The sequence below is a fragment of the Cervus elaphus genome, chromosome 4 (assembly GCF_910594005.1).
Source record: "Cervus elaphus chromosome 4, mCerEla1.1, whole genome shotgun sequence".
NCBI classification, from domain to species: domain Eukaryota; kingdom Metazoa; phylum Chordata; class Mammalia; order Artiodactyla; family Cervidae; genus Cervus; species Cervus elaphus.
The window spans coordinates 39,858,588-39,873,745 of record NC_057818.1 but is presented as its reverse complement, the minus strand read 5'-3'; the positions used below and the strand labels follow the sequence as shown (position 1 = coordinate 39,873,745).

Genomic DNA, 15,158 nt, shown 5'->3' with positions numbered 1-15,158 from the left:
CTTCAGGTGTCCGGGGAGAAAGCCCTGCGTACTTCCAGCTCCGCTCTCGGGCCAGGAGACGCCGGCCCCGGGGCCGCGAGCGCGGCCGGTGGAAGCACAGGCGGGCCCCCTGGTCCTGAAGGAGCCGAGTGGGCGGCGGCGGCCGGGTGGACGCCAGACCCAAGGCGTGGGCCTGTGAGGCGGGTGGCGCGCGGCCAGGGATGGGCAGCGGTGGGGACGGAGGCGGCCGCGGCCGCGGCCGCGGCCTCGGCGGGGGCCCGGCCCAGAGGCCTCAGCGGGTGCAGCGGCCCCTCCAGCCGGGTTTGGGGGCGACCGAGCCGCGAGGCTGACTGACCGACGCGAGGCGGGGGTCGCCCGCTACCTCAGCCACAGCGCAGGGCAGGGACGGCCTCCCCCTGCTCTCTCTCCCTCCCCAGCCCGCCCGAGCACCTCACCTTCAGGACCCGAATCCCGCCCGGCCGACGACTCGCGGGCGCTTCAGGCGGCTCCGGGGGCTCAAGCGGGCCCGCGGGTCCCGGCTCCACCTCCCCCATCGGCGGCTAGCGGCTGCTGCACAGGGACGCCCGGCCGGCGCGACGCCGCGCGGAGCCTCGGCGGCGCGCGCGAACACCCAGCAGCCCCGCCCCCCGCAGCCCTCTGGCCCCGCCCAGAGACCCACCCCGCCCTGGCCTGCGTAGCTGCGGGCTGGGTGCGTCCCGGGCGCTAAGGGACGCAAGCCTCCGGCAGTCGGCCGGGGACTTCACGGGCGGAGCCCGGCGCCGCCGCAGGGCTAGGCCTTTACTATCAGCTGCCCTCGGTTTGGAGGACTGAGGCGCAAGGAGAGTTATTTTCTGAGCGACTCCTAAGTAGGGGCTGGGCAAGGGGCAGGGGAGGTTTGCACCTGTCAACAGAGACTGGAGGATGCTGCCTTCTGCAGAAGGTGGCTTTCGTAACTTAACCTCTCCCAGACGTTTCCTCTCTACTCCAAAACTGGCCCGTCACCCTCACAGGTGCAAAGCCATTGAACGAATTGTTGAGAATACCCACTTTAGCAAGGCCCTTTCTCTTCTTTGTTGTAGATGGTCACAGCCTTCTTCAGAAAATTCGACCCCACCTCGTGTACGAAACTGTCATCTCACCTCCCAGCCACATTTGAATTCCCTTTCTCTTCATGTAGTAGAATTTTCAGAATATTGTTCTCTGCTTCAAGCAGTAATGTGGTCTGGTCTCTAAGCTAGTTTATTTGCAATTCTAATTCAGAAATTTTTTATTTTCTTTTAGTTGCTGCAGTGATAGTTTTGTGGCTGGCCAGTGAGACAAATCAGAGCGCCTGATTCCAAATTTCAGGTCTACCTCTCATTAGCTCTGTACCCTTGTGCAAGTTATTTGATCTAAGCCTTTGGTTCTTAGCTGTGAAATAGAAAAGTCTGTCTAGTAGTCAAGTCTGAAGATTTTGCAAATGCATACAAAGTGCTTGACACATAGTAGTGATTCATAGCAGTCACTATTATTCTGAATTTTCAAATTGAAGATACACTCAATACCTCAGAGTCCTATTCTTAATTCTGCTCTATATTTTCCTAGGAAACCTTCTAGACCTCTGAATTTTTAGGTCTTCCCCTCCTACACAGGTCTGAATTGTCAAGCAACTGCTAAGGAATGAAGCAGAAAAAAAGTTTATTACACTTTGAACGATTGGTATAAATGGTATCACCAATAATCCACTCCTTCAGCTTACCTAGCCCAGACCAACTGTATGTTAAGAATATTTTAATTACAGGTTTAGTACAAGAGAGTTTGAGGTCTAACACTGCAAACTCTTCCCCTCTCTTCTAGGAGATTGGTCCATTTATAAATTTGACTCAAAGATTCTGACTCTGTACAAATTATTTCTTCTGTGGAAGTTTGGTCACTACCCTCTCCCTTCACTTGAGTTACTTTTATACACCAAAATTCCAATCTCCAGTTATCTTCATTTGTTTCATTTTAGTGAATTTAAAATGATGTCTCTGTCAGTCTGGCATAAAGTGAAAAAAAGCTTTTATGTTGTCTGCCTCCTGAGTTTTCCTTCTATCCTGAAATTACCTTCAAGAAAGCTACTCAAAGTTATTGGGATTCCCATTTCAGTGCTTACTGAGTAATTTGTTCCAGCAAGGACACTTGTATGTAAGGGATAGGCACCAATATGAGGACAGAGGTGGACTTGACCAAGGGCAAAAAGGCAGAGGAAAGAATGAAAATGCAGCTCAGAGTGTTTCTCCCATCCAAGTACTAACCAGGCCGACCCTGCTTAGCTTCCGAGATCAGACGAGATCGGGCGCGTTCAGGGTGGTATGGCTGTAGACTAGAGTGTTTCTAAAAGCCCATTTCTTGAGGTATTACACATTACCTTTCCCACATTTCACAAGCAGAAGGTCTTTATTAGTTTATCACCTGAAGGTGAAGTATCTTGTTCCAGGACCACCAACATTAGAAGTCATGCTGGGAAACAGCAGCGGTTAGCTGATGGGTTTGCTGTTGTTGTTATGATTAATGGAATAGTGGGCTAAAGCATCAATTCAGAATACAAGCATATGCTGAGTTATGTATTTACTACTTCTTCAGTAGCAACAGTAGTACCTCTTTCAAAAGTAGAACAGCAAAAAGCTACGAGCCCAGATGTTGCAGGGGTAACTTACGATACAGCTCTCTTTAAAAGTCTCCATTGTTTAAGATCCAATCCAGTTGAGTGGTGACGACCAGTTGATTCTGAGTTTTCTTTTCAAATCATGTATTGCCATTAACATTTTATACAGTTTCAAGGGTCACATATTCATGTTCTCCCCCAGTTCAAGGCAGTGTGCATTATGTAGCCAAGGGTTATGTAACTACAGTTTCTGGAAATGGTAAACAGCTGAGACTAACCCTAAAAATAAATTCCTCTGGGATTTTTTGTGCAAAAATCCATCTGCCCTCACTGCAGGTTCATCATTATAAAAATCAGTTTGAATCAAGCCAAGAGACAGAGAAGTCATTAGACTACCTCCTTTCTGTATTCTTCCTCTAAGCAGCTATGTATAACACTCTCCACCTGAAAGGGGTTGGGGAGGGACACACACACACTTTATTCTAGGAGCCCTTCCTAATCCTCACTACAGAATGGAAAGAGAAGTCTGGGAAAGGAGAGTTCATGTCTATCAGATTTTGGTAAAGGAGTCATAAGAGCTTTCTACATGTGCTTCTTTATAGCTAGTTCCCACTCCTTCAATGATCACAAGTCATCTTCAGGCCTCAATCCTTTGTTATTTCTACCATAGGCTGAGCAGATGTAGATATTCCTTCTTTTAGTTTTGAATAAACAAGGTGGACTTAACCTGGCCTCCAGGTTTATAGGACTGTTTTTTCCTTTGAACATTTCTGTATTTTTTGAATCCAGAGACAACTGAACTAGGGCAGGAAATAGCATGAAAAATACTTAAAAGTGATAAAAATTAATTTGGTCCTGGATGGAAGTTCAAATCTGCCATTCTTCATTGTATTGTATTCATTGAAATATCTGGAGTCTATTACTGGCTAACATTTTCTATTGTAGTTCTTATATTTTCATCTCATTACACAGAGATGAAAATGTCAAGTAAGTTTAATATTAGAAACAAATATGAATTTTAACTAAGCCACATACAAGGAAGATTATAGAAATGTCACTTATCAATCAGCACCAAGGGGCACTTCTGCATAAACCAGATAATTGCTAAGGCGTACCTCCTTCTACTTTTCAATTAGGGGACTATCATACTCTCCCCCTATCTCAATCAAGGTCAGAGATCATGTATAAGCTCCCAACTTCCAACCACTCTCACTTCTATGGAAGAGTTTGTATAAAATAGATCAGAAAAAATAAAAAAATAAAATAGATCAGGAAACAGAATTCATTTTGGCTGGTCAAGCCTTCTTCTTCCTAGTCACAGATAAAAGAAGCCACAAACAGAAGCTTATAGCTAAAAGTCCATGACCACCTCAAATACATACTTCATCTTGACATGATTCAATATTTTTGAGAATTCACCCATGTGGAGAACATCAGCATGAAAACAGTCACTAGTTAAAATTTCCAACTGCACTTTGCACTGTTAACTACAAATTTTGTGTGTGTGTGTGTGGGGGGGTGCTTCTCTTGTGGCTCAGCTGATAAAGAATCTGCCTGCAATATGGGAGACCTGGGTTTGATCCCTGGGTTGGGAAGATCTCTTGGAGAAGGGAAAGGCTACCTACTCCAGTATTCTGGCCTGGAGAATTCAGGGTTGCAGAATCAGACACAACTGAGCAACTGAACAGAACAAAATTTTTTTAATTTGTTTAAATTCCTCTCTTGGTAAGTTTTCTGTGGAAAAGGAACATTAACTGGTTAGTGGGCTTAGCTCAAAGCTCTGGAATAAGAACCCATCCAAGGCTTCTCCAATACACTTGGAAGAAGTGAGGAAGCAAAATTTAAATCATTGAGTATTGACTTTTTATTATTAGTCACTGTTCATAATTTGTTTCAACCAAAAGACAATACACACAGCAGAATTCTAATGCATCCCATGTAAATGTTTACACCCATTTTATTCCTCACTCGCCTCGAAGACTTATCATTTAATTTTAAATTTTTTTTACATCTCAAAAATATGTCTGCAATAATTAGAACTTCATTAGCCATCCCACTTGGAAACAGCCTTTTAATATTTTTACAGTAAAGAAGATGTGATGGGGCTTAATGAAAATGTAACTTACAACATTATGAAAGAAAAGGGACTATACAGGGACACACTGGGAGTTCACAGAGGAAAGAGTTCAGAAGCTCTTTCCCATGAGGCCCCCAAAGAGAAAACAAAAACAAAAATACACAAAGCGCAACAGCAGGTTCCAAAAACAAAACAACAAGGAAAAAACCTCCAATGCTCCATCTGGAAGCCAGAATCAGCCTCGTGGAAGTTCATGAAGCAACTCTGCAAGCTGCTTCAGCCTTTTCTTCTGTTTCAATGTTTCAGGTCCTGGAACCCTGTAGATGGGACCCACTCTCTGCTATTGCTTGAAAAAAGTTATTCACTTCCAGTTCTACAAGCAGCCCCACCCTCCTGAGCAAGAGACAGTCAAAGTATTTTCAACTTCAGGACTTTCTAAGCTAGTCTCTTTAGTGATCGTCCCCGTTCCCAAACCCAAGAGCACAGACATGTACCACCTCTCCACCAACCACAGAGTACATGAATATCCACTTTTTGCTCTCTAGCTCCCTCTCTGTTTAGGACAGTGGGGATAAGATACATTCACTAGAAAAAAATCTACGCATTCAGACTTTCCTTCCCTTAGTTCTCATAGCCCGGTATTTTCCAATGCAGAAGATAATGAATTTGAGCCTCAAAAACAGTGTCCCCTCATTTCCAACCTCTTACAAGTACATAAACACAGAAAGCATGTTATATGATAGATGGAAACACTCAAACCATTAGTGCCGCCAGTTTTCTCATATCAATGGGACAGACAAGGGGTACAAACGACTCTTTAACCTAGCAAGAGGGGAGAATCCTCTCCCAAATGTTATGCTGAGGAATGTTTCTTTAAATGAGAAAGACCTTAAAATGAACAGATGATCACTATACACAGCATGAAGCATTCCATGGCTGTCCAAATCACCTCAAGGTAGAGCATCGGAGCATTGGGGAAGTTTCTTGGGTAGAGCACCCTTCCTACCATTTTTTGCGATTACTTAGACGAATTATCCCTTAGGATTCCTGTGAGGGCAGGGAGGACAGAGAATAAAAACTACTCTGGAAGAGGAAGAAAAAATGAGGTAAAAGTGCTTGTGAAATTATCCAAGTAAGTGCATGTAGGCTCAACGGCTTATCACCCTAGAGTTATTAGAACAGCCATGGAAATCACTCTTTCCTCACAATGGCTCCGAAGTTGTAAATCTATCCAAATTTGCTCCCCCTTGGATGGTTTTACTAGGGAAAGAAAGAACTAAAATGTGCAAGTATTGATAGAAAGTAAAAGATCTCTCCTTTAGCATTGAGGCCAAGTGAGAGGAGAACGAATTCTGATCCTAGAAACTAAGGCACGCTGAAGCTTTCCAAGATCCTATCATTTGAAACAGTCTTCCTAACCATCAGTGTCCTAGGCAAGTCATCTGGCTGCTAGTCCTTCAATATGGTGCTTAGGTTCACTCTCTGGAATCATTTCATATTCTACACAGCACCCTTTGTGTTAAGGCCGATTTTTACTCTGTCTGGACGAACCCATGGATGATCAAATAACTCTACCTCAAAACTACATTCACCCAAGGAGACTTTGTTCTGAGAGGAGCCCCTTTTCCAGCCCCATCAGATAGCGCTGTCTTATAGCATGATCTTCAGCAGATTTCTGAGATTCAGTTTGGTTCAACTAAAGAAACTTGAGCTGGTTAACTATAGATGTGAGAGAGAAAAATAAAGCCTCAACCACAAAAAGGAATGTTAGACAAATTCTATTCAAGAAATCCACCAATATTATGTTAATCCTATCACATTTCACAGCGTTAAATACCCATCCAATGAAATCTGTCTGCAAAGAAATTTTTAAAGGTTACTTTTCATCATACAGGCAGAGCGGTTGTCTGAAACGTACACTAGTCCACACTTACTTTACTGAAAGCCATGCACAAGATAATATTCTCTTCTTGACTCAGTCAACCATTTACCCGGTAGAGTAAGTTTCAGCAAATCTTGCTCTTATATACTAAAATAAGACCAGAAAGTTCCCCCATTGGAGCCTTTAGTGCAACTCCTGCTTGTCAAATGTTAGGAATAGTCTAGCATCTGATACAGAGCTAGATTTGACAAGTCACTGAAGATTTTCAGTAAAGGCTTGATGAAATGGAAAGGAAACAATGGATATCTGTACCCAGTTCTAGAATCAAAGCCAGAGTAGTCCTTATACTGTACTCAATACAGTAACATTTGAAAATGTTTTAAGAGCAAGGTGGGCCTGACCTTTCCTTTTCTTTAGCACATCAGAAACAGTGCCTGTGTACCTCAAGGTACAGGGTACATTCAACGTGTGCCACGGCAGCCACCTTCCCTCATGCCAGCAACTCAGTGCTAAGACCGGATACCACGAGGTCCTTTCTGAAAGCACTAGGCACTCTCACTAGCTCAAAAAGCTCCAGATCACAAGTCTTTGATGTAGATATTCATGAGACTGGCCTCTCAAGAGCAAGACCAACTTCTGAGACTCAGGAAACGATATTCCTACCCTACAGTGTCCCTGAGACTTCCTCTGACAGAGGGGACAAGGAAGCTTCAAGGCTTCGTTCCAACACCATAAAGTACAATATAGGAAAGATTTCTTTAACCGTGTGGTCTTTATTTCAGTGCCAGTGTTACAGATACAACACAAATGTTCCAGTTAGAAGAAGGAATTCAAACGGAATGCCAAGGTCCAAGCCAGGCTCAGGAAATAAAAAGGGAGGTTTGGAGTAATGGAGAAGATGACTCCAATACGCCCTAGCGTGAGTCAGATACTCACTCTTCAAATGGGCAAAGGTGCTTTTGTTGAGGAGTCTGTACTTTAGAAGTGGCAAACTCCTCTTTCCACCCATTTACCATAGTTCATCAGGCAAGTTACGGGTTTAGGAGAAACTTTAAAATTTGTGGTGGAAACAGGGGCATTAATAACTATTAATATATCTTTTAGAAGTTGTCCACTTTGCACTTTAAGGGGAATCAGTTTCGAAAATCATGGAGAGAACTCATGACTACAGCTAAAAGAATGGAGAGAAAGGGGAGCTGGAAGAGCCTTGGAAGTTTCTATTACAAATAGAGCACCATAACCTTCATGCCAAATCTCAACACAAGCTCTTCTTAACTGCATCTGTCCAGTGTTTACAAATAACCTCTCAAGGTCTGACCAATCCTTGGTAACAAACATACATATACATGTGTGTGTCTATGTATATACAGCAATGCACAAAAAAGGCTACCAGGAGCCTAATGCCTCTTTCAAACATCGGGGGAACCGGAAGAAAAAGGCATGGCTCCCTCATGTCCACTGTTACATTTCCATTCTGAATGCCAGATGTAAGAAGCGCCTGAAGATGGTAACCCTGCTAGTGAGGAGTAAGTACCCCACCTTGCCCAGTCCACAGAGAAACATGGCAGAAAGAAGGGGCAACTCTTTGCTGCAGAGACAGAGTGAGTGTTTTCTTGTCATGGATTCCAGTCCTCTCCTCCAGACCAGCTGCTTATTTCCTCGGGGGCCCAGGGAATGTTGATTCTGGCTGTAAATGTAGGAGGGATGGAGAAGTGCGGAAACTGGAGGAGAGGAGGAAGAGTGCAAAGTAGTCTCCAGAAGCAGCCGGCCTCAACAGTGGAGGAGAGGAGATTAGTCTTTAACAATGCTTCAAGGTCAGCAATAACTTTAGGAAAAATCCTCCTCAACAGTTCTCTTCAGTTCCTCATGCCCGTGGTACAGTTGGGGGGACTTGCCAGCGATCACAACCTCCTTCCCAGAGTTCCTTTGACTGAGTGGGATAAGAATGAGAATGGCGCTGGACCCTCATTGCCAGGACTGAGGGGGAAAGTTGTTCACCTCTGCTAGATCTTGCATTGCTGAGCCCTTGTGATTATATGTGAGCTTGATCCGCATTCGCAGCTGTTGCTGAAGAGAGGAAAAGAGAAAAAAAAAAATCACACACTGAAATAAAATCTCCAGAATCTGCAGCCTACAAATAAGACTTTTTCTTTTGTTCTGGCCACACTGGGTGGCACGTGGGATGTTAGTTCCCTGACTAGGGATCGAACCCACATTCTTTGCAGTAGAAGCATGGAGTCTTAACCACTGGACCACCAGGGAAGTCCTACAGACTTCTGATCACAGAAAACACAAATTATTCTGAAGCAGAATTGTCTCTTAAAAATGACACACAGGCAGACAACAACAACAACAACAAACACCTAGTACTGCAGCTACTGGCCAACGTCATGCAGTCAAGTAGAGAAAACGACCTCCAGAATGCAGTGTGGGCTTCGATCCTAGAACCACATTAACGGGACAAACCACTTGGGAGCATTTTCATAGTAACATTTGCTGAGAACTTTTCACAAGGATTCAACCCTTGTATCCAATTTTCTAGAAAAATGAGGTAAACATACTCATCTATTATACTCTACATTCAGATATACTGGATGTTTTGTCTGTAAAACTGACAGTAAATGTGAGTATCAACTTGTTTTGTTCTCAAGGCATAAAAGAAAAAAAAAAGTTAACCTATGATAACAGGTATATTTTAAGAGAATTCAATTATACGTGCTATTTGCTTTATAAGGCAGACTTCAAACATTAATACACTAAGAAAACTTTTACTCTTTGTATCAGATCATCACAAGAATTTGTACTTATGCTTTGGGCAGACAATCAAAATACAGTGGACAGCAGAGGCGAACCAAGGTGTTTTAAGAGGAGGAAATCATACTGGTATTTATGAGACACTACTAGAGATCTCTCAGAAGTCTCTAGAAATCCTCGGAACCATTTTCAAAAACTGCTGAGACCGGGTCAACTGATCAATAAGTGGAGCCGATATACTTCTCTGAGAAGATGTAATAAAATATTGCTTACTTTCAGGTGTTTGACGTTGTTTTTCATTTGGCTGCCTCATTAAAAATGTCTCCGCTTCTGCTGTGCATACTTAATAATTACCAGAGTAAATGTGAGTATCTGGTTTAACCAATGCTCTCAACTCCAGACAACTACTAGTGTAAAGACTAAAATGTGTAAGCTTTCCACCCTCACCATGCAAAAACTAGACCTTTAAGCCTCTCAATAGAGAAATATTTAAATGTGTATTTTAATAAGATGCCATTAAATCATTTCATGTGTCCAGGCTTCACTTATTGTCTACAAAAGAACAAGGAGGTTAAGACCAGACATTTTAATAGATATCTTTTCTGCTCTGAGTGAAAAAAAAAAAAAACTTAAGAGAAACAAAGTAAATTTTATTTTAGGGAAACACTTATGTCTTGCTCAGATACTATCTTTGAATGTGGTACTCACCTTCTGTGGGTTCAGAACTTTAATGACCTGTGTGATGGTCCCCGTGTTAAATGCTGGGACGATGCTGCTGCTAGGAGACAGAAGCTGCAGCTGGAATGTCTGGGAGTAGGGTAGGGGGGAGACAAAGGGCACTCTTCAGAAAATACACTTAATACTATGTCAGAGATGTTAACAAGTCTAGTCAGACACCCAGATGATGCTTCAAGTAACCAATATACCTACTACTAAATTCTATTTGTTTTCCAGATAATCAGCAATTCCCAGCATGTGGACTATCGCTTCATGATATTTATAAAACGCTATTGTTTCTAGCAACAAGCTACCTTCTCCTTTCTGGTAGAAGCAACTTTAGCCAAGCACTTTTCAAAAGGTAAATAAATCTTGTTCTAGTAGCCTCACTGAATAGTAACTGATCAACTATGTAGGTGAAAAAACAAACAAAAAACCCGGGTGCCTGTGGCTAAAAAAAAACTAGAAAGAAATGAAAAGGATTCTAAAAATAGTAAACCAGCACACTAGTCACCAAAAACAAGCCTTCATGCTTTTGTGTATTTGGACGGTTGAGGTCAGGGACTTGAACTTTGTTTTCTAAAGCCTATATAATCTGGAATGTGTCAGGGGTCACTCCTACATGACGGAGGTGCAGGAGAGGCTGAAAAGAGCCAGCTTGTTCACACGGATGTGAAACACCTTAGGGTCTCCACACTGAAACACCACAAGTTCTAGCAGAAAAATTACGTGCAGAACTAGCCTGTACAGTGAAAGACCTGAAAAAGCAAACACCGTAATTTGTTGAGTGCTGGTAGATTTGTTTGTGTGTTTACAGGGAAGAGAGATAAAAGTGCTATGAGCAAGATAGGTAAATCATAGTTAGCCCAGTAAAGTATATATGTCGATATATATCTATGTGTCGCTATTTTATAGACTAGGATTTTTTTTTTAATTTCCTAAAGTTTAGTCTCTTAAAATATTGGAAAGGAGAATGAGAGAGAGAGAAAGAGAGAGAAGAGGGGCAGAGGAAGAAGGGAAGGGAGGGAGAGAAAAGCGAGAAGGGCAAAGGGGAAAGAAAGCGTGGAGGGAGGAGAGAAAGAAGGGAGGAAGGTCCATGGTATACCTGCAATGGGACTTACAAGTCTACTGTCAAGAATTACACAAACTACCATGTTTGTTTACATTTAATTGATCAGTATTAGATGCCATCAACTATAATCCACACCATTATTTTATACACCGCTGAGAGAAAGGCTGCCAATGAAACTATGACAAGAGCATCATTCAAAATATACCCCATAGTGATGAAAACTATTTGCAGGGCAGGAATGGCGATACCAGTGTAGAGAACAAATTTGTGGACTCAGGGAGGCAAGAAGAGGGTGGGAAGGATTGAGAGAGTAGTACTGACATATACACACTGCCACATATAAAGCAGATAGCCAGTGGCAAGCTGCGGAATCGCACAGGGAGTTTCGCTTGGTGCTCTGTGATGACCCAGATGGGTGGAGTGAGGGGAGGGTGAGAGGGAAGCTCAAGACAGAGGGGATATATGTATACTTATAGCCAAAATTCACGTTGTTATACAGCGGAAACTAACACAACATTGTAAAGCAATTATACTCCAATTAAAAATTTTTTTAAAAAATAAAATATACCTCAATTTCAGAAGTAACAAAAAGCAAAATCAGTATTAGTAGAATCTATGAAATACAATGTTTTGAAGTTCCACATACATCATAATATGCAAATAGGCATTGTATAGTACAGCACCAAGAATAAGGCCATGCTTTAAACCAGAGGGGGTATGCGTTAAAGCGGCAGCCTAAAGTAATAAGTATAAAACCCTAATTTGTAGAAGCTAACAAACACATGAAAAGAGCTTAAAACAAGACAGTACCTGGCACATAAAACTCATTTATTCCTCAAAGAAACCCTATGAAGTAGATATCATGATGGCAGGCCCCCTTTGCAAATAAACAAACTGAGGCATAATGATTAAGTAAGCTGCTTAATGTCATACAACTAGTATTGAAACCACTAACTCTACTGCTTCTAAAACATCTACATTTTTCTAACTCCTAAAAATGGAAGTAAAGACAGATGCAAAGGCAGTAGTAACCACAAATAAAAGGTCTTCAATTTCCAAAACTGTGTTGTCTGAATGTCATACCTCATAAGTGACTGAAAAGATTCATTTAGCCTAATCTATCTCAGGGGTTGGTAAAATATGGTCCATGGGCCAAGAATGAACCCACACCTGTTTCTACAAGTGTTTCACTGGAACAGAGCCATGCGCCTTTATGTATCATCACAGTACTGGCACTTTGACAGCATATAGCCTGAAATACTTACTATCTCATTGTTTACAGATAAATCTTGCCCACTCTTCATTCTCAATTCTCCTTTTTCAAAACTTTTCATAATTCAACAATGAACATAAACACTCCTTAAACTAAGAACTGGTATAAACAAAACTTCAATTTACAGAAGCGAGCAGTCATTGCATCAATAGTTAGCTAGATGTTAATGAAGGAGGAATGTTTCTCCCACTTACACTATCAAGGGACAAAAGCTTTAAATCTGATCCAGTGACTAGAAGAGAATACCAAATACATGAAGTCTCTCATCTTGATTGAACTTTAATTCCATGTTAGAATTTCTGTTTCTTAGGTCTTCACCACTGTATTACTGAACCCCAATCTATCCTCAATACCCTGAGCATTAATGAACCACCTTGTAGAATTCTACTCTCTAACTACTTTTAGACTGTACTTCCTTTATAATACTAATTGTAAGAATATTTATGACTAAGCAAAAGTATTCATTAAAAATGACACGCTCCAATGGACCATAACAGTTACATTACTGTTAGTTTGAGTTGAATCTGCAAATTTAATCTCTAGGCACTAAAATATATCCCTTACCAAAAGCATAAAAAAATAATCAACAATTTTTAATTCAAGGATAAAGGCCAAGAAGACAATTATAGTACCTTTGGTACTGCAGCCTGGAAAACAAAGTCCGTCATGTCCAGCTCTGTGCTGTTGGAGGCCTGTATCGTGATCACGGTGACACTGGGGTTGGTGTTGGACCGTTCAAAGGTGAACTCAATCTTCAAGCCATTCTTACTGTACGCTGTGATGGAGGGGATGCCTGGGAGAGCACAGGAACGTCAGTCGAGTTGCAGTCAGCCCAAGGCTTGCCAAATCACTACCTCCTTTCTTCAATAACTACTTCTCATAGGTCTAATGATGATAACACCAGTAACAGTACCTGTAGCAATGTCATTGAAGAGAGGCTGTGATGAAAGCCCATCCAACAAGAAGGGGGGCTGGGATATCTGTGGGACTGAGGCAGGGGCAGGAGCAGCAGCTGGAGCACCTAAATGACACATCCCACAGTTAAGTCAATTTTAGCTGACAAATCCCACCAAGAGAACACAAGAAAATTACCATGATCTCAAATTAAGGGGAGGAGGCTTTAAACAATTTGCCTTAAGCATGAACCATAAAAATAAAGAATTAAAAATTTCAAATACTTTAAAATGAGTAACTTCTGTTCACTAAAAAATATCATCAAAAAATGGACCAAAGGCAGAAGAAAGTGTATGTATGCTACAAAATAACAAATGGACGAGTATCCAAAACTATAAATACCTTCTACAAGTCAATAAAGATAACCCAATTTAAAAGTGGTAAGAGAAATGTACAAGAAAAAAAAGAGAGAGAAATGTACAAGCAATTCACAGAAGAAATATGAATGAAAAGGGACTATTACGAAAAGAGATGCTCAAATTTATGAGTAATGAGGAAAGGGAATTTACAACCATGATGAGGTGCTACTTCACATCTCCCCAGCGTGGTGAATATTTCAGTGTCTGCTAACACCAGATACTGGTAAGACTATGGAGCAATGGGGAATTCTAATCTCTGCCATAGGGTTGTAACTGGAGAACAATTTGGCAGTAGCAGAGTTGAATACAGGCTTTCCTGGTGGATCAGCAGTAAAGAATCCTCCTGCAATGCAGGCGATGTGGGTTGGATCCCTGAGTCAGGAAGATGCTCTGGAGAAGGAAATGACAATTCACTCCAGTCTTCTTGCCTGAGAAATACTATGGACAGAGGAGCTACAGTCCATGGGGTCGCCAAAGAGTCAGACACAACTTGGCAACTAAACAACAACAGAGTTGAATACAAGTATACCCTTAAAATAAAGGTATCAAGTGCAAAACTAACAAAATTTCAGGCTGGGTAAGACTTTGCTGTGAGGGGCTGTCTTGTCCACTGTAGGATTCAGCACTACTGGCATCCTCTCAGTTCTGACAACCAAAAGTATCTTCAGACACTGCCAATCTCTGGTGGGCAAAATCTCCCCCAGTTGAGATCCACTGCCTTTCTTAGGAATGCTTTGATTCGTGCATATTTACACAGGCAGACATATACAGAAAGTGTGCAGGGCAAGGTAATTTCTAACAATGAAATTCTAGAAACAATCAAAATGTTCACCATCAAAATAATGGGTAAGTAAATTGTGGTAGACTGACAAAATAAGATACTATTCATTGTCTGTTGTTGTTTTTTAGTCATTAAGTCATGTCCAACTCTTTGCAACCCCATGAACTGTAGCCCACCAGGCTCCTCTGTCCATGGGATTTCCCAGGCAAGAATACCGGAGTGGGTTGCCATTTCCTTCTCCAATGCAGGAAAGTGAAAAGTGACAGTGAAGTCGCTCAGTCATGTCCAACTCTTAGCGACCTCGTGGACTGCAGCCTACCAGGCTTCTCCGTCCATGGGATTTCCCAGGCACGAGTACTGGAGTGGGGTGCCATTGCCTTCTCCGTTTCAACTGTTAGGGTATTCTTAAAAATATGTAATATTTATGACTATACAGTGAAATTCATAGACATTGAGGAAAAGGTTAGTAACATTTACCAAGTGCCTACTATGTGTCATGCATGCACTAAGTCACTATTCCTCACAAATACCCTATGATGATAAAAATCATTCTTATTTTAAACAGATTCAGAAAGAGTAAGCCTAACTTAACTGAGCCCAAGAATGTAAACCCAAAATAAATTTGGGCAAATATATGTAATAATAATATTTACTGAGGCATCAGTTATGATAAGAAAAATCTGG

The 15,158-nt window shown here is 41.9% G+C and overlaps 2 protein-coding genes across 3 annotated transcripts in view; both read right to left on the bottom strand.

Moving 5' to 3' along the window:
- Nucleotides 1-616, bottom strand: part of PHLPP2 (PH domain and leucine rich repeat protein phosphatase 2) — a 59,620-nt gene extending 59,004 nt beyond the window's left edge. The window contains exon 1 of the mRNA XM_043899004.1: nucleotides 435-616. Within this exon, the coding sequence (XP_043754939.1) occupies nucleotides 435-533 (99 nt within the window). The 5' untranslated portion in view covers nucleotides 534-616. The remainder of the gene's footprint in view (nucleotides 1-434) is intronic.
- Nucleotides 617-4,445: 3,829 nt separating this feature from the next.
- Nucleotides 4,446-15,158, bottom strand: part of AP1G1 (adaptor related protein complex 1 subunit gamma 1) — an 84,678-nt gene continuing 73,965 nt past the window's right edge. For both annotated transcript variants that reach the window (XM_043899001.1, XM_043899003.1), the window contains 4 exons: nucleotides 13,294-13,401; nucleotides 13,013-13,173; nucleotides 10,027-10,125; nucleotides 4,446-8,631 (listed from right to left, as the gene is read on the bottom strand). In XM_043899001.1, coding sequence (XP_043754936.1) covers nucleotides 8,530-8,631; nucleotides 10,027-10,125; nucleotides 13,013-13,173; nucleotides 13,294-13,401 — 470 coding nt within the window. In that variant the 3' untranslated portion in view covers nucleotides 4,446-8,529. The remainder of the gene's footprint in view (nucleotides 8,632-10,026; nucleotides 10,126-13,012; nucleotides 13,174-13,293; nucleotides 13,402-15,158) is intronic.